This window comes from Argiope bruennichi, chromosome 2 (assembly GCF_947563725.1).
Source record: "Argiope bruennichi chromosome 2, qqArgBrue1.1, whole genome shotgun sequence".
In the NCBI taxonomy this organism is placed as follows: Eukaryota; Metazoa; Arthropoda; class Arachnida; order Araneae; family Araneidae; genus Argiope; species Argiope bruennichi.
Window position 1 is genome coordinate 57120415 of NC_079152.1, and position 20512 is coordinate 57140926.

General features: G+C 31.2%; 1 protein-coding gene across 2 annotated transcripts in view; it reads left to right on the forward strand.

Annotated features, from left to right (window-relative positions):
- LOC129962037 (formin-2-like) overlaps positions 1-20512 on the forward strand; it is a 107647-nt gene that overhangs the window by 56753 nt on the left and 30382 nt on the right. For both annotated transcript variants that reach the window (XM_056075723.1, XM_056075722.1), the window contains exons 9-12: positions 1330-1522; positions 2578-2743; positions 5237-5394; positions 16995-17168. In XM_056075723.1, coding sequence (XP_055931698.1) covers positions 1330-1522; positions 2578-2743; positions 5237-5394; positions 16995-17168 — 691 coding nt within the window. The remainder of the gene's footprint in view (positions 1-1329; positions 1523-2577; positions 2744-5236; positions 5395-16994; positions 17169-20512) is intronic.

Sequence of the window (20512 nt, forward strand, 5' to 3'; positions counted from 1 at the left end):
TGTAGATATTAAGTATGCATTTATGAGATGATAAAATAAGAGTAAATATTTAGTCTTATAAGAATACAACAAATATTATATAATTTTTTGAAGTATGTTTATAGTATGTTTCTGAAGTAAGTTCTATATTATAATTATATATAAATGAATTAATTTTTCTGAAACAGAATTTTCTGGATATATTTCCAAATATTTCGGAATTTATTTGCCAAGTAGTAATATCCGTAGCCTTTTATATAGAACTTCTAGTTTCAACTTTCTAGTACAAACTTCTAGTTTCCAAAATTGTATGCAAACTAAATACTTGAAGAAACAGATTAGATCATATAGCCTCCCATAATCGGAAACATCACTACGTGTTTTTGCGCAGATAATGATACATGAAACACAGAGCTTGATTTATATCAAGAGGTTTAAAATTGTGCTACAGAATATCGCAACACAAGACTGGTATCTCCATCAGACAAAAATAGGCCTATATTGAAATTCCATTTTTTTCGGGCTTCATTTAAACATATATATGTGACAATATACTTAATACTTTCCACGGATATGTCGCACACCAAAGCGTTCTTGAAAATACGTAGAAAGAAGCAACGCTTGATCGATTCGGCTATCAAATAGCCAATCTATGCATATATCGTCTAATATTATTCAGATGCTATCAATTTACTTTTGAACTGGATTATGAAATTGAAATGAGATAAAATGGAAGGATAGAATTATCAGTGGTGTTTAGTTTCAGGATTCTCAATCATCTATGACCATCAAAATTTCAATGTCAATTTTTTAGTTTCTTCTGTATTCCTAAAATCGAGGAGTCGCATTAGTAAATATTTTTGGTCAAATGAAGAAATTTTTATTTTTCTGTTCTTTGTTATATCCGAAAAGGAGTTATTGAATAACTGAACCAGGTACTACCAATTAATACTATGCTTCAAGTTCTTTAAAGTTTATTCCAAGCTTTATACAGCCATTTTTTGTTAGAGAACATATCTTTTGCTTGCATTTTCGGTTAGATCCCATTCTCTTTTTCGGGCCGCGGTGGCCTGGTGGTAAGGTCTCGGCTCGTGAGGAGTAGGGTTTCAGGTTCGAGACCCGATTCCACCGAAGAACCGTCGTGTAAGCGGGTCTGTTAACACCTTAAATCCGTCAGGGTAAAACGTCCTCCCGCTGGTGTGGTGTGGAGAGGGGGTACCAGCTCAGGTGTCGTCCTCGTCATCTGACCGCGGTTCAAAATGATGAGGTCCGTCCCAAAATAGCCCTAATGTTGCTTTACAACGGGACGTTAATATAACTAAACTAAACTAAACTCATCCTCTTTTTCAGGGACGAGGAAGACACTCTCAACGAAGAGGACGAACTCAAGAATTTGAAGGCTTCTACCCAATCCCTGTCCGTCCCGCGTCTACAGGTAACCCCACACCGACACAGATGCCGCAGTTCTGCTTTCGCGTCAAACAGGAGGGACAGGTCATCGTCTGAATTGTGCTTGCACGCTGCGCCCTCTACTGTACCGCAGGTAAGACACTCAAAAGTAAAAGTCGACATATATGCTTGTGTTAATTGTCAGCATTTCGAAAACACCATTTGTGTTGTTGTGACTTACGGCACTTTACAAGCCCGCTGACAGTTAGAAAATACCATTTAATTTAGAACTACAGAATTTGGCATTAAAATATATCCAAAAGTAGCGATATTAATAATGGATTTTCTGATTTTCTTTTTGAAGTTGATGAGAGCCAGAAATTTGGAATATATGGGGCAGAAATATATAAGGATTTTCTCAAAATGTCATATACTAATATTCACTCCGTTTGTCAATTTTATTTCTGCATTTGTAACAAAATATAGTATATGTTATCTTGGTGCACACTTTTTAAAACATTTAACTGTATTTTTAATTTATTGAAATAAATATATGATTTCAGCAATCTCGAAACTAAGCGTCAGGAAATTTTCGAATTGATTAATATTTTATAAGAAATAATTTGCACTAAGTTAAAAGGTAAAGCATCAATATTTAATTGTAAAACAGTTATTTTTGCTTTGTAGAATTTTATTCTTCTTAAAATCTCAAGACCAGAGGATCAAATAAGAATGCAAAGTATTGAAAGCTTTTCAAACAACTTTGAGAAATATTTAAAGTAAAAATGAAAGCTTTAAACAAATATTTAAAACTTGACTGTTTCTGGAATATAGTAAAATAGCATAAAACTAATATATGTTAAAATAAAACATTAAAAAAATTCGAATTCATTTCTAATTATTATTTTAACCCCTTGAGCTGTAGTGACGTATCCAGCTCTTAATGAACGTTCTTAAGTTAATTGATACTGACGAGTTTCGCTGGCTAAAAATTATTGAGAGTTGATGCCTTTTATAAAAAGTTTTGTCTATGAAGAAGAATTTTTTAAAGAAAAAAAACGAAAATTACTGTATCAATCTCTCTTTTTAAAACTAAAATGCCTCAAAAATGCTGACTGAAATTAATTTGCAGTTTATGAGATTAATATTTTAAAAATAATTATATGAGTTATTCAGCTTTCAGTGGATTTCTTCCCTTCCCATTTTCAGGTTCTGCGAAGGTACTGTTCCCAGGGCCTGTCTGTTCCAAAAAGCGAATGCTGTTTACGCAGGGTCGCCTCTCTCACACTTGACAAAGCGACTCTCGAAAAGCATGTCGAAAGGCCAAAATATTTGCCACAAGAGCTCGATTTCAGCATGTACGAAAAGTTCCAAGGTGAGCAGACAGATTATTTGCTCTTCTCTGTAAAAAAGTACTTATATGTGATATTTGTTAGCCATGGATTCTAAAGAGATAAAAATCTCCTCAACAGTCGCCTCCTTCCGCTTCTTTCAGGGAATATATAAGTGTTTCCGTCCTAATTTCAAGTACTATTTTAATATACTAAATACTGTGAATAATTTTATTATTTCTTTTTTAGATTTAAATATTCACATTACAAAAGTCTAACCTCCTATTACTAAAGCAATCTCAATTTTAAGTTTTGACTGTTTTAATCAGGAAAAACTTCCATTAAAAACCTGTATATCTGACTTTTTATAGATAAACTGTCTAATTTTCATAAAAAAACACGTTTTTTTATAGTATCCTCCTAATAAATTGGGTGATATCGCAAATGGTTTTTAAAACTTTCGTATACAAGATTATTCAAAAAGAAGGAGCGGATTTAAAATATGTACTTCTATTGAATGGCAATTGATAGAGAAATATACGATACATAACTAGATAGAAAAAGGCTCAAAGTTTTTTGTATGCATTCAATATAAGACCCAATTGTTGTGCGACAAGCGTCGAATCGGAAATTTATTTCTAATCACATATAAAGCTTTTGCTGCAGGTTGTTGAACTCAATGTTTAACAATTTGATCTCGTAGATTTTAAGAAGTAGTAGACACGGGTGTTACATACACGTTGTCTGTTCGAAAAAAATCAGATAGTGATATATTCCCTGAAAGAAGCGGGATGATGCGATTGTTGAGGAGATTTATATCTTATTAGAATCCATGGCTAATAAAAATCACATATTATCAGATCAGATGTATTTTCATTCATTTGCAACCACTATCTACTAATTTTTTATACCAATTGTAAATATGTTTATAATGAAGTGGCCCTGTTAAATCTCTACGAATTATAAAGGTGTGTGTGTGTGTGTGTGTGTGTGTGTGTGTGTGTGTGTGTGTGTGTGTGTGTGAGTGAGTGAGTGAGTGAGTGAGTGAGTGAGTGTGTGAGTGTGTGAGTGTGTGAGTGTGTGAGTGAGTGAGTGAGTGAGTGAGTGAGTGAGTGAGTGAGTGAGAGAGAGAGAAGCGAGAGAGCTCTATAGGTCTGTCCGCTACTTCACTCGTACCGTAATTGTCTAATTTGGCACATCTAAGAGGTAATAATGTGCAACTCGGAGTGATTTTTGTAAGATTTTTTATTCATTAAAAATAAACTGGATTTTGCCGTTTTTTGCGATATCCATCTAGAATATTATTTTACAAAAATAAATTTTACACTGTTTGAAAATTTAAAAAATTACTTGTTCAAAAATTACATTTTGAGAATTGTTCCCTAACTTTGGGCAGATTTTTAAAACCATTTTTTGCCCGATTTATAATATTAATTTATATTTTTTTCCAAAAATTCAAACTGTTTTCGCCGTTTCATAAAATATTTTAGTCTTTTTTTTTGTTGTTGTTGTTAGCGTCCTGGCTTAAAGGTAGCGCGTCTTCCCCGTGATCTAGGCGATCCAGGTTCGAGTCCTGGTTAGGGCATGATCGTTCTCTTCCTTGTGTTCTCTTTGTGAGGTGCGTGAATGAACCCCCCCCCCCCGTAAAAAGGGGATGTGCAAGCGAGTGTGTGTGTGCTATTTTCATTTGAGCAAGAAGTCTGACTTCTGCCCTTCGGTGCTCAGAGGTCAGAGGTCTTTGCGCAAACAATTTGGCTTAAATAGTCACACGACAAAATAAAATCCGTTGTTGAAATTTAAAGAAAAAAGGATTCTGTTTAAAGTCTGGATAATTCACAAGACAAATAAATAAGTGAAGTTATAATAATGGAAAATTTAATAGGTGGATGAACTAGATATTTATGTCCTTATTTTAAGTTAATGTACACGATCAACGGAACTTTAAAAAAAGACTTAAAATAGCAAGGCTTTAATATCAGGCAATTTTGGCGGAGTCATGGGTATGAAGTAATATCTAAACGATTTATTAGAAATAAATTATAATCAATGTTCAGGGTTAAAGGTTGCACGGTCTCCAAAGATTTACAATAAAATGCACTCTGCATTGCAACAATGGATTCATTCTTTGTACACTGCTGAATACAAGGTGGGTTTTTATAGAAACGTCACAATTTCCTCAGAAGCAAACAGCCAAGCCTTTTTATCGTCACTATCTAAATGCAAAAAGATAAAGTTCTGTCTATTGTCTTCATTAGATAAAAATACTTAAAATCTACTCTTTATTTTCGAATGATATTGTATATTTCTGGATATTTGGAATAAATATATCTAAATCATTCTTAAGTAATTATTTCTTTTAATATTTTCTAAATTAAATGTAAAAGACTTTTTAAAAACAAAAATAATAATTTTTCACGTTAGTTTTCATTTTTCTTCTTTATGCAAACCAATACATTCCTGTGCGAAGAAAATTCAAACATTTTTGTATTTGAATTTGGCGAGAGTTTGTCACATTCATGTCAGAGTTTCCCTTTTAGGTCAGATGTTGGTGAACTGGTTTATTTCGGCTTTCCCGGAGGATCATAAATTGAGTCGAAAAGAGTTGCGTCTGTTGGCTGCTCAGTTCTGCACGAATCTGCTGTTTGCTGGAGTTCTTAGACATGTCGATCCAGAAAGCACGGACAAGTACTTCAGGGTGAGTACTCAACTGAAAAACTTATAGTTCGAACATCGAAGAAATTCTTTTTAATACTAGAATAAATTATTTTTGTAAGTATAGTCATTTGGTTAAAAACAGAAATTAGAATTGCTCTTTCATACCACATGGCTTCAAAAATTAATTATTTTTGTTGTTGAAGAAAGCATACGGTTTGAAAAATAAACGGTCGAAAGGTATTTTTAAATGTTTTTAGGATTCTAACCTAATATCCTTTGAGGTTATCTATAAAACTCGGTATAATTAATTATTAATTAATTAACTAAACAAAGAATGTATTCATAAAAACAATATGGGAACCTTAACCTGATGGTAAAATCTGTTTTAGAATCAGAATATTGTTAAATAAAGACTCGATTCCAGCAAAAATTAGCTTTATATATGGATCTAGTAGACATTAAATAAAATATAGTGAGTGAAATTTCCTTCTAGTGGTGTAATGTGAAAGTTTGGAGTATGAGTATGATCCCCAAATTTTAAATCATGATCACTGTCTTCTGATCATGATTTAAAATTACCATATCCGTTATTAATTTACTTGCTATAGTTTCACATCAAAATATTAATCTAATCGAATACTTTACAAAAAGGAGAAAATACAACAGATGCTGATGATAGCATATGTTTTTAAGAATAACACAAAAAAAGTAAAAGAAAAATGGAAATAAATAATGTCATTCGCATTTAAATAATATGTATCACATTCGTGGCCAAATATTATCACAGATTCTTACTTTCCTAATTAACATTGCTGGATATCAAAAATTCACAGCTGTTAGAGATAAATGATTCTCAGAAGGAAAAAAAATCGAATCCGCTTTTACTCTAAAGAATGAAAATAAAAACTGCTTTAAAACTGCTTCCAACTAGATACTTCACAACTAATTATATTTTCAAAAATGTGTGTTAATGCCAGTTAATTAATAATATTATCTGTTCCATATTCATTACGTTGCTTGCTGATTTCATCATCGGGAATACCTATATCATGTGACGAAAAGTTCGTAGATAAACTTTTCAATTTTGCTTAATTAATTTTATTTTCTATTAATAAATAAATTGAGAACCTCTAATGAATCGTAAAGTCAACTAAAGGGGAAAAATGTAGAATTATACTAATGTGTTTTGGAAAAATAACTGATTAAATTATATTCATTCTCTATATTTTGTGTAAGTTTTTCCAATCGTCATTTATTTTCAACAAATGATTTTTTAAAATAAATCAAACGGTTCAGCTCTATTAATTAACAATCAAATCGAAAGTGAAGCTTTTCAAGAGCAAAAGTGTGAATAAGTTTGAAAATTGATTTAAAAAATTATGAACAGTGCTTTTATCCATGTGAGAAATAATATTTTATGTATATTAGGTTTGGGGCTGTATATTGAAACTGCAAAGAAATCCTTGAAAATCTGGCCTGAAAGAAACTGCAGTTTAGCTTAGTTTCGAATCGATCGTTCGAATAATCGAATCTCTTTTGATGAAAAAAAAAAAATTTAAATCCTAATGAAAGTGCTTGGAAGTCATTTTTTACGAGTTTCATTTCTTTCGGAAAACAATATAAACTTTAACACGGCCTTCAGAAACTCAGAAAAAAATCTGCCGCCATAATTTTTAAAAAAATGCTGAACTTCATTTTACTCCGCTGTGCTATATTTTCAGATAATGTTGGAAGCTAAAAATTACCTTCCCTAAATCCTTAAAAGGCATCCAAATAATAGTTCAGTGATGAATGTTCCCTCTAGATTCTCTTATTGTGCTTCGTAAAAGGAATCGTGTCGTCTACTGCAGATAATCCTCTTTAGCTACTGTCAGCAACAGACCACATCCCAGTACACTTAATGGACTGGTTACAGAGAAGCATTGTGTAAGTGATATTGAATATAGATTCTCTCAGTTGCATTATCAAACAAAACTTCAAATATAAATTATTATCGTTTGAAACAAGCCAGGATATAAATGGATGCATTTTCAAGGATATTTTAACTCCCTGGTAAATACTTGATTAAGAATGTTTAACTGAAATTCAAGAAAGAATAAGTAAATTAAAATAAAGTTCTAAAATATAAAGTTTTTGATTGCTATTTTGTTAATGTCATTTTCTTAGGATGGACTTGAACTTTTAGCTGTTTAGTTTTAAACTAATCGAAATAATCACAATCTTTTCTATCATTATTTCTAAACATAGGAAAGATGTTGTAACGTAAAATCGTAAGCAACTTCCTTTCTCTCTTTTTATTTCATGTTTACAATTTTAAATCTTCTCATTTTTCTTTAATTTCATTCGATTGTACAATTGTGATTTTCTAAATTTAATATAAAGTAAATGGGGAAGCTAATTATTATTATTTATGGAAATCATGAAGAAAGAAACAGATAAAACATGCCCCAAAAGAGTAAAAATACAATAAACTAAGAAACCTTTTGTTAATATATATATTTTTTTAATTTATACAGGAAAGATATAAATTATTTCTTGAAATTCTTTATTAAAATGATTTTTTAAAAGATTATTACACTTTTATTATAATTCACATATCTTATTATCATCGCTATTTCAGAGCAAAATCAATTGAAATGAAAACAATTTTTAACACCCTTATAGCAAAGATCTTCTCTAATTATTTTTATATTAATTCCAAATACTTGAAATTGTCAGAAATGTCTGTAGTTTAAGACGTGCATAAAAACAATTTGAAAGTTGATAGCTACCCATAGTCTAATTGAAAATGTAATGTAGAATTTATGAATTATGTGAAGTTCAAAGGCATTAATGGAATAAGAAATAATATGTATCTATATAATATTGTTACGAAAATTGTCCGGGGTTCGTTTGGATAGTGGATGTTATATGGAGTGAAGAACGCTCAATCACCAGGCGGCAGTAGAAAATAAAACAACGACGTTTATTTACACGAAGACACACAGGACAGCACAAAGACAACAACTATATACAGCACAGAAGACGATTATCTTCACCCGAGACGTGCAGCAATAACAGCATACACAGCAGCATATAACAAGACAGACAGACAGTAGCGCACAGCTTAGTTAAGCACTAGCTTCACTCCGTCGCTGCTCCGCTTATCTCTGGAAGGCCAGTTTTCTTACTGTCGATTCCGACTACTCTGCCCTAGCAGGGATATGACATGTTTAACGGAGCGCCTAGCCCCTAGGATTGGGGCTTAATCTCCGGTAGATGATAAACTATTAATGAGCCTGGCTTTCAATATTTGGCGTGATCATCTTCGCTACTCTGCCCTAGCAGCTGCGGCCGCTTCCTTTTATAGGTCTCAGGAGGCGGGGCTAGACGCCTCTCAACCAATCAGGAACGTTCGAGGCGTATCTCCGTTCCTACTGGACGGATCGGGAAAATTCTCGATGTTTCGGGTATAATCTATTTTGGCGCCAAAGTCACCAAATGGTCGCCAAGTTTGTCGCCAATCTCCGGGATCCTCCGACGCGACACCGGACTCCGCCCAATACCGATGACTGTAAAACATTCTTTCCGATGGTGGAACCAACTATGCTGGGAAGCAGCATTACAGATTCGTAACAATATTCTATTAATGAACATACAACTAAGTTTTATTTCAAAACGCTGTTTTTTTTTTTGTTTGTTTTTTCCTTCTTCTTTATATTTTTCTTTAGTGATACAGAATTTTTCAAACAAATCATTTTTTAAACCAAACCAAAAAATATATCTGTTTAAACTTCACAGAGAATAAATCGGACTTTTAACCTTTTCATAATGTGCAAGATACTCGTCTTAAGACACTGTAATCTTATTGGTCTGTCTCTAACTTGATTGTTTTGATCAATAAAGTCAAAATAAAGGGTCTTAAGGCAAGATAAAGATAATTATCTGGCCTTAAGGGCTGAAATAACGAGATTCTCATTTTAAGTTTCACAACCCGTCTGTCTCAATTGCAAATTTGTTTTCGTAACTATAAGATCATGTATTTAAAGATCTTATTTCATGCAGACGATAATTATTAAGACTTCGACGTTTAAGTAATCCGTCGACAATCTAGAACATGAGACACTAGTTGTGTCTCATTCCTAGATTAAATCCTGGATTCAATTTTTCTCTTCTGCTGAAAGTATTAACTTTTGCAGTATTAGCTTGTCTTTGTACTTTATTCGTCACAGTAAAGTTAAGTCATTGCATTCATTCTAAACTTTTCTCCTGTTTGAAAATTCCAAATTAGATATGAAGAAACTTCACACTAAAATCCAAATGTAAAATTTTTCTACTTTTGTGATTTTTTTAAATTTCCCTTTGTATCTGGTTAAATCGAGTCAAAGGGATAATTGGGGATAATTGGACGTTTTTAAAGAGATGGACGCCACTTTGGCTGTGTAACATGCTTTAATTTTCATTGAATTTTTATCTTGAAAAGATATTCAGATCTGTAGAAATCCGGTATTACATTTATGAATTCATTAATCTGAACTATCTCAATTTTCTTTTCTCTTATAAATATACAAATCGATAATAAATTTTCATCAAACACATTTATTTTCAGTACTAATTTTTCTCTGCCCACAGAAAATATAAATAAGATAAATTTCTTTCAAAAGACTCGTCATTTTTTCAGTACTTAACTTCTTAATAAATTCGATGCTTTTTCGTTAATTATCGTTTTTTAAATTAGTAAATTTAAGAGTCATTTTTATATTGAATTACATCAATTATTCACTATATAGAAATAATCAATCACCCTTGAAACCTTTTGTTAAGAAATAATTTAATGTATTATTTTAAAGCCTATATTTGTAAATAAAATTTTCTTATTTTATTTTCATCTATATAAAAATATTCTATATTTTAGCTTATTTTATAAAAATTTAGACCTTTGCACTCAGAAGAGTTTTTAAATGCATAATTAGTCACTAGATATAAGGGCTTATTTTAACATTTCAAAACCTAAAAAATAGTTGCGCAAATAATTTTTTCCAAAACTACTCTTTAACTGCTTATAATTTTGTATTTTAATTCTTTTATCAGTTAGAGAAATCAAAAAACGTAGAAAATTATGCGTGAATACGATAACAGAAAAACGCTTTGAACTAGATGTATGAAATTTAGTATGGGGTTTTTCCACCCATTTTATAGATCCCTCCCACCAATTTTATAGCAAGATCTATTCAGTGCAAATCAACCTGTCCTGCTTTCCGACAGGCTAGATGTAAAATATTTGGTACACCAATTTAGCATTTAAAGTTTAAATATATTTCAAATTTGGCACCATATTCGTCGTCACTTTCTTTTGGCCTGTAGTTGCATATGCATGAAACTGCCATAGCTTGAAATCGCAATGATGTAAATATATGCAAAATGGCATGTGATTTTGCAACTACAATTATAGAGTAATTGCAGTTGTAGTTATATGTCCAATTCTAGAATATGTCCAAATCTAGAATATGAGACACTAGTTGTGTCTCATGCCCTGGAATCAATTTTGTTGGCATGTCATGTGATTAATGTTATGAAGTTTTACTTAGTCGGAAAAAAAAGGCATCTTAAATATATATTCAATTTTCAAGTATCTGTCTGTTAATAGCATCCCAACGATTAATCTCCAAATATCATACAATAATAGGCTCTTTCCTAACTATTGGTCAATGGCTTTCAGTTAATATAATTCACAAGTATAATTATTAGAGAATACGAAAAAATTTTGGCGAGAACACTCGCGTGAATAATTTATTAAAAACATGTATGGAAACAATTTAACCTTTTGCATTAGATTCCTCTCTTAGACATCTCCATTGTTTCTAGCTCAGAGTAATCTGAAACATGAAGATAAGCCATATTCTCGTGTTTGAATTTTTTGGCGATACTTCGTGACAGACAAAGTAAGAAGTGTAAAGAAATGCTGGATAAAAGAATATTTCTCCTGGTTACGTTAAAAAAAAAAAGTAATAATTTTTTTTTCTATCCTTCTCGAAATTTTCTAATAAAGAGTTCTTTTCTAGCTCTAATTTCGATTCTTTTTAATAAATTCTATAATTTAAAATTTAGTTTTGAATGATTGGATTTTGGATTTACTTCATTAAAAGTATAATTTTTAAAATTATTTATTATAATGAAAGTTAGGAGTTCATTGGATAAAAATGAGGAAAAGCAGTTGTTTTTAGTAATGTAAGACAAAATGTCATTTTAAGTCGAAAGTTATAAATGTGCAGAAAAATGCATAGAATTTAAATTAAAAAGGGGAACATTTTAAAACTGATGATGCATCGAAATACCAAACGTATTTTTCGATGAAACTGGAATTTCAGTTCTATTTCTTATATAAAATGGAATTAAGGTATTCAAAAATTTTCTTAGTATTTACACATGATATTTACACATAGTATTACATATTTTTTTTATTAGGAAATATAAATGAACAGTTTTAAAGACTGATATATTGTATTTATCAGTAGATAATGTAATGATTTTTATAATATTGTGATATTATCAAAAGAAATTTAGTTCGCATAAACCGATTCCAATGTTATTGTTTTAATTGATATTTAATTACAAATACCACAATAGCGAGAATTTTTAAATTTCTCGCATATTTGGGCAAAATTTAATAATCGAATCCACAACGAAAATCTGGATCCAATAAATTATAACAACATATGAAAACCAATAATTTGGCATAGCCAATTGCGTTGTGTTATTATTATTTCTTTGCCTGGATTGTATCGTTTCGACAATTCGAAACAGCCCTTTAAGTCGGATAAAGATAAAACTGTCCTTCCCTCTGACACCATTGATTATTATCAGCGTTTCCCACACAAAAGCCGCAAAATTCGAGCACAAACCAAAATACCTTCGTCTGCCTTTTCGTGACTCCCTCAAAAACTGTCGTTACGGTTTCGATTGCATTCTTTCATGGTCATAGTTCGGACGAACTGCGTCGTTCGCAATTTCCGAGAAGCGGGCATAGTTTTGTTTTGTTCCCGATCGATAGCTCAGAGGCCCGAGAGAATGACGACGCAGTTGCCATGGTGATTGGACGACGCCTCTCTATTTGTTTTCTTCTTCAGCATCGGAACAAGATCCCGCCAGGTGGCGTTGATCCTTTCCCAATACATGCCTTTGACGTCAAATAAGGCTGCATGTCCCTGAAGCTTTATGATGAAATTTACGACTTTTATTTTTATTTTCTTTCCAATCTGATTAGGAAAGAGTTTTTCGTAAACTGGATGTATTTTTTCGTGCTTATAATAAAAGGGAGAAAATGGAAGGAAGAGAAAGGGGAAATTTTTAAGAGGGATGGGGGTTGTTATAATTATAAAAAAAGATATACGTAAAATATGATTTTATTTTTTCTTTCAACTGTATTAAATGCTTTTCTCCTCTTTATTTCGCAAATAAGAAACCGAGAATTGAGTTTAAATGTTAAAAATTTTCTTTTGTAAACTATTATTCAACCTTTTTATTTGTTCTATAAAACTGAAATAATATTGTAGCAAAAATTGAAAATATAATAATAATTGCTTCCTGTTAATACAAATGCTAACAAAAGGTAATATACCATCATCGTAGAAATGAACGGCTGAAATGTGAAATCAAATCAAATTTTATCGCCTTTGAAGCACATAATTGGTTCAAAGCTGGTTCTGCCAACCGATCAGGATTTACCATAGATTTTTAAGGCAATTTTATGAATGCTTTTGAAAACCAATAAATAAATAAATAATGTAATTTCTTGTTACATTTATTTATCTCTTATTTTACAGTAATAGTAGTTCTTTTTAAGTTTCCCTTCTGCTGATTACCTGATAATCTTTTATTAAAAAACGTAACAAAATATAATTTAATAGAAGTTACAAAGATTTGTTTTATAAAAAATAACCATATAACGTAGAAAAAGGTTATACACTCTGAGATATCAAACCATGTTCACTTCATACATGTCGAATGTGCCATATGAATTTCCTTTTGAAACTCATTCGACATGTTGAAGGGCGGGAAATGTTCTTGACGGTACATCACAACACAGCTCAAGACGATATGTAATTATATTTACATGCGGCTATGTGGTCGCGTGACTCCATTTTGAAAATCAGAATCTAATTTCAGAAACGGTTTATTCAAGTGCTAGCAATACCCGCACAGCGTTGCCCACGGCATAGCATCCAAGAGGAATAATTAGCTTTAAGCTTAATGCCAGATTTATACTCGGCCAGTTATTAGACAGCCAGTAGGCGGCGCATGCGTACAAAGGCTAAAAAATGATGTTCAGTCGATGACAAGTAATTGCCCCGACGGGAGCGCAACATTCCGCTATATAGTATTTTTTTCCCTTACTGCGCATGCGTTTGTAGAATTTCGCGGTGGTGGTGGGGGGGGGGGGTTGTGGCGATTCCGAGAGATTAATTGCGACATTTTTTGCACTTCTTTTTTTTTTAATGCGAAGTGTGTGTGTGTGTGTGTGTGTGTGTGTGTGTGTGTGTGTGTGTGTGTGTGTGTGTGTGTGTGTGTGTGTGTGTGTGTGTGTGTGTGTGTGTGCGTGTGTGTGTGTGTTCATTTTATTTGCCATCTTTTTTTCTATAGTTTTTCCAAATTGAAATTTTTTATAGTTTTCCAAATTTTTACTATGTTTCTTTGTGTAATTATCCATCATTTTAATACGATACGCAGTGAAAAAGAAAAATTCAGGGGCGCCAAAACAACAATTTATATCCAAACATGGAATGCCTGAATCTGTCTTATAAAATTATGGCAAACATGAATCAGTTCCTTATTGCTATGCGCTGCCTACTGGCCTAGTGTAAACCCGGCATAAGTCTAGTCACCACCCGATATGACATGGGTATATTACACAACATCAAAGAAACATAAAAATATATTTAGAAATCATCAAAAATAACTACAAAACAATTTTTATAGCACCCATTCAGAAATATTTAGACTGTTAAAAAGGTAGAAATAAGATATGTTCATAGACAAAACGATTCACTAAAAATATACAATAGAAAAGCTGTTTTAAAATTTAAAAATATACAAATAAGTCATTGTACCCACTGTTCCACACTTGTTTATCAACTCTGTATACTCTGATATGAAAATAAAATTCAGATTGGTTCATAATATTTCTTTTTAAACTATATTGGTTGTTTTTCCTCCTGATGCCAAGACAAAAAGATTTTGTTGGATGTGACTCTAGAAAGTACCACATAACGTTGTCCATGAGAAAAACATTCTTAGCTTAAATCAATTCCAACAGTGTGAAACGTTTGTGCTTGAGCTTTATTCATTGTCATGGCGAAACAGAGCCTGACTGGGAACTAAACACGTTTTAAGGAAAACGGTAAATCTGTTGTAATGAGAAGGATCTTTGGTATTAAAACTGATTCTCCAGCACCAGGACCAGTTAAAAGCACTACTTCAAGGAATAACTTTGATATTCAATCATTTTCGCCAAAACAAATAGTTTGATTCCAAATTCTAGTGAAATGGCCGATTGTGGCGCGAACGGCAGCAATAACGTTTCCAAGCGTAAGGTCCCGATGAACGCCGCAGCATATTAACGGAAATATAGAAAAAAATCAATAAATGCAGTAAAATAGAATGCACACACAAAAAAAGTTTAATCGAAAATAGGGAAAATAAGCACAAAGAGTATGTACAACAGAAAAAATTCAAAGGAAATGAACAGAAAAGATCAAAATACAGTAAAACAGTAGTAAAAAAATGGCGGCAGTGTAACCCCAAACAAAGAGCCACCAAAAAATTGCCAACCTCGCAAGGCGCCAAATGACTGTATATCAAAGTTTAGCCAATAGGAGCACCAACTTTTAAAATTAGTTTGTGGGGGAGGGGAGACCCGATGTATTAAGAAAATTTAAAAATCCAATTGGATAATGAAAGCTTCTTCACTATCCACAACTGTGTCCATTGAATAATAAACTTGGTCTGGGGTAAAGATGGTGTTCATTAGTAAAAAGTGAACAATATGATCAGACTATAGACATTATTCCTATTGAAACCGAAGCATCATTTCTGTAATCCACACATGCTTCATAATTCAGGACGGAGTACTCCTTTTAGGACCAAATATCAGAAAGGTTTTCTTTCACCTCTTATCCTCTATCTCCAATTTAAATGTCTTTCTCTGTTTGCAGAAAGGCGATGACTTCGCTCCTCATGAGATTCATTCTGTCACTGTAATTTAATTGCAGTGCGATTTAAAGAGAGACGGTTACTTCGCTCGCTTTCCCTAAATGTGGATATTCTTCCTCTGATATTCGCTAACCGAATGTTTCTTTCCCCTACATCTTCATTATCGCGCAACAAACGAAGCGTTTTGGCATTTAATGTGCTCCGACCAAAGTTGAATTTCCTTTTTTGGACATAATCGCTGTTTAAAATCAGACGGTCTCCATGGTGGTGTTCGATATTCTGAATACCGAACAATATCGTAAGAATATCGCAGTGTTGTTCTGAAAAATGTGTACTAATCCCAGGAATTACAACATGTTGCAAAATAGTGTACAATAACTGTGCGATGTTATGTCATTCGATTCAGCAATATTATAGAATATTTTTAATGTTATGCAATATTTACAATATATGAATGCTACTAATGATAGGAAAAGTAAGCACGTTAAAAGCTCTAAATAAAAAAAGCGTAATTAGATAGAGCAAAGTAAAGTTATATGTCAACAATGAATTAAAAAAAACTGGATGCGTGACTCTCCACTATCAGAGCTTAGTCCTAAAATATTAAATTTCATTCCTGTTACAAGAGATTTGCAAACATATTATACGTTTTCTCCTTCTTTTTCTTTTTTACTTTTAGCGAATATTTCCTTCAGAGATTAATTATTACAAACAATTTTATCAACTACAATTCTGTTTTCCAAATGTACTAATCAACTCTCATGCTATCTTATAAGAAATTTATTTTTACAACTTAAATGAAACTCAAATATGAAATGAACAAAGATTCTACAAGTGTATTTTAATGCTTTTAAATTACCAAACGTGAATGTCTTTTTTCCTTTGTAGTAAAATTATGTGAAATGTATTTAACCATTTTTAAAAGAGATAAGTGAATAAAAATCTGCACACTGCAAGAAAGAACTTTTTTTAACAAAGAAAGTAATGACTTGTGTACAGAATTGGGCAAAGACTACACTGAATGTCATTATGATATGTTCTCTTGAATTCTATCCGCAAATTGATAATTTTGAACACGACGATAAAATATTGAGATAAAAACAATTTCATTTAGAAAATAAAAATAAAAAAATGTTAAAGTTTGTTCAAAAAGTTTCTGAGCATCATCATTCTGAAAAAGGTTTTTTTTTCTTTCTCTAGATTCAAAGACAAGTTTTCTTTTCGTTTCTTAAATCCTCATATTCTTAAAATTCTTGATTTTTAGACGCATGTAATATTGAAAACTAAGGAAAACAATCAAATATTTTAAGTCTAACGAATTCACTTAAGGGCTTTTCGAGTTCAGGCTCTTTTCCAGAATGAAACTGTGTACTTTTGTATTTAAGGTTTATTATTATTTTTTGATAAGGATAATATATTTTATTTTAAATTAATTTCTGCTTCTCTTCGCAGCCGGATGAGATGTACCAGTGGTCTAAACTTGAAAACTCTGCCCCTCCCTCGGCCTACCAGACACCAGGTCGCCTGTCTCCAAGTGCCTGGCCCCCGAAATCGCCAGTCTCTCCGGCCTATTCGGAACGGGAGCTGAGGGAGGTCATCGCTGATCTTCACGATCACAGGCTAAAGGTGAGTGGTCAAACATTCCTCTTGAAGTTATTGAAATATGTTCGAAATAGAATAGCTAGCATTCAGGAATTTGTTGCAGGAGGCAGAACAAAAGAAAAGGTTCCCCTTCACAAAAAATATTCAAATAAAATCTATATAATAGGTGAAAATGTTGCAGGTTTTATATTTATCAAATAGCAAGCACAATAGTATTAACTTTTCGTACCTAGTAATGTATATGTTGTATCGAATATTTTATCATTTTTTTACTTGCTAGAATTAATGTTGTTCATGGAGAGGATAAAATTTCATTCCGTTTTGGAGTTAATCATTGGGAAGTTCTAACTAAAACTTTATAACTTTGTTATTTTTACATTGCCTAGTATCTGAAAATTAGATACTAACGAAGATCATTGTAAAGCAATTTTCTACTTCTGTGGCATAGTCTCTAATTATAAAGCATATGGTTTGATTCAGCTACAAAATTTCCTATTTAAAATTAGTTGCAAATTGACAAATAGTTTTTTCCATCCAACGTTTCGATATGCAGCAGCCAAAAGGCGAAAAAGTTCACTCTAAATGTTTTAACCCTAAAAAAACGTAAAGTAAAATTTCATTATACGTTTATTATATATATTATTAAACAAACAATAGGCTGTACAGATTTTCTTTTTAACTTAACCATAAGCTTTTTGCAAGATTCTTATTAACTGAATATTAATTATGATTAATCTTTTTGAATACTTTAACCCTAGCTTAAAAGCAAAAGAAAATCATTATATTTTTTTAATTATATCATTATATTTTTCGAAATCATTATATTTTTTTTTCTCCTAGTTTTTGAAATGTTTCTCATTTTCACAAATAACAGAAAATTGTAGTTATGCTTAATGACCTATTGCAAAATAATAATTTGGTTTGTAAGAATTCTAATTATGTCTAATTTCATAGACATAATTAATATGATAGACATAGATAAAATAAAACTAAAAAGCTGAAGAAATTTCTTTGCCGACTAAGCCTTAGCATTTTGAGAAAAAAATTTCGAAATTTGCATTGATGAAGAGTTTCTAAGGGTCTTTATAAAATATGCATAAATCTCTAATAATTCTTTCGAAACTCACAATTGAAACTCAGCCTTGTAAATCGCAGTGTTTAGAATTACAGAGCGAGACAACAAAAAAAAGGATATCCAATTCGTTTTTTATCAGATTAACAAAATATTCGTAACAATTTACTGCAATCAAAATTTTCATATATCTTGATTGAACTCATGTCAAATTGAAAGAGAGACTCTATATATAATTCTTTGACGCAAAAATTACGAAGTGAAAAATTATCTTTCGTTTCGGGAAATAAAATTGCCTCTGGCTGCATTCATTTTGCCATCGACAAATTCTTATTCCAGGAAAGTAGTTTCCTAGAACAAAATAGAAATTTTCTTTTCAATTGAGTTTACTTTATATTTATGGCAGATCTCTTAAATAATGAAAATTTTCTAAAAATAGTTTCCTATTTGCAAACTAACCTTCAGGAGTTGATTTGAGATAAATAATGCATTCAATTTTTTTTTCTTTTGTATCCTACATTTCTTATCTATAATAGATTTGGAAAACATCCAGATTTCATCCTTTTGTCCAGGGCTGTGCTCTCTGTTTTGTATTTCATTCGTTTTTCAAATGCGCGATATCTTTCTTCCTTTCTTGAATTTCATGCTTGTAAAAATTATCTTGATTCCCGTAAGGTATTTTGATTTGAAAAATGCAAATTTGGTAAAATTCTAATTGTCAAATTTCGTTTGAAAATTCAAGTTATTTAAATATATTCTTTGGAAAAGGTAGATAAATTTGAAAATATGTATTATAAATGGGAAGTTTTCTGGATCCTAAATGTTTCATATTACGTTATTTATATAAAGAATAAATTTTTCCACATTAATACGATATGGACTACCTCAAGTTACCCAATATTTAAACGATAGGTTCGAGGGGGATCAGCTAATCAACAAACAAAGCTTTAAATATAAAAAAAAGACTGTATTTGACAAAAAAAAGGAAATTTAAAACTTTCCATAACACAATAAGTTTTCGTTGCCGAAGAATTAAAAAAAGAAAACCAAATGTTAATTTCTCATGAATATTTTACTAAATATTAATATGACGAAAGGACCAACTGTTTAAAAATTCAGATTTGATTTTTCAGAAAGACATTTATTAATGGAAACAACATGAAACATAATTCTTTACATCATTTAATAAGTAGAAATGTATGTCTATTTACTAACTGTTCAGAAATTAGCTGACAAGCAGTGATTGTAGTAGATACTTTATATTTGTTTAGAATTGTTCGTGTTTTTAAACATCTTTTCTAGGTTTGAAGAATTGTTGCAATGCTAACTTAGTTGCTTCAAAAGGATGAAGAGGAACTTACTTACAAAAAACTAACACTAATTTTAAGAATTAAAATAAAGAATAAAAAGATAAATAGAACATAATATTAAATATGTGGTTTACAAATATCTATAAAATAGTAGTAAATAACTAAATGCTAGTAATGTAAACTAACTGAGTCATTTTTAAAACATTGCAGTTAATAGCGATTTTGTTTTATCGTTTAAAAAAATCAGATGTGTAATTTAAAATTCGTTAAAAATATAAACTGATAGCTAATAAAACAACTAAAATTCTACTCCAATCAAGCTTTAGTCTTAGAATAGTTTGACAAGAAATCATTAAAAAATTTATTAACATCTTAGTGAAAAATCAAAATGCCCATAATAGTTTGAATAGCACCACGGTAAAATTTTATAAAAGAAATTTACTTTTTGAAGCTTTCTGTTTCTAAATTTTTTAAAGAAATTGAGAAATTTGTGCCAATTGACCAAACAAAAATTAAAAAAAAAAATGTTGCAAAATATATTTAATTGCCTAAAAATAATCATTGGTTTTTAAGTTTTCAGTTTGTAATTCAAGAAAAAAGTGAAGAAGTTTGTAGTTTATTTAAGAAAGTTATTAAAAGTATACAGGATCATTAATAATTTTAAAGAGAATATAATTGAGGACTAATGATTATCTGTAAAGTTTCATACTAATTGATTATTATTCTGATATCAGTTAGCTTTCTGAGTTCAATTTATAGATATAAATATGACAAAGAAACTACGACACTTTTTTCTATTACAAGTCTATCGCTATAGTTCTATATATACTGGAAGTAACATATGCTGTCCTCTTAATACTTGTGAAACACATCGCTTTGTCATAAACCCAGAGGGGAATATGCAGCTGGATGGCATATATACGGTGGCATTAGCCACGTGATTATGGTGCCGCGTGATATGACTCTACTGAAACATTTCTCAATAT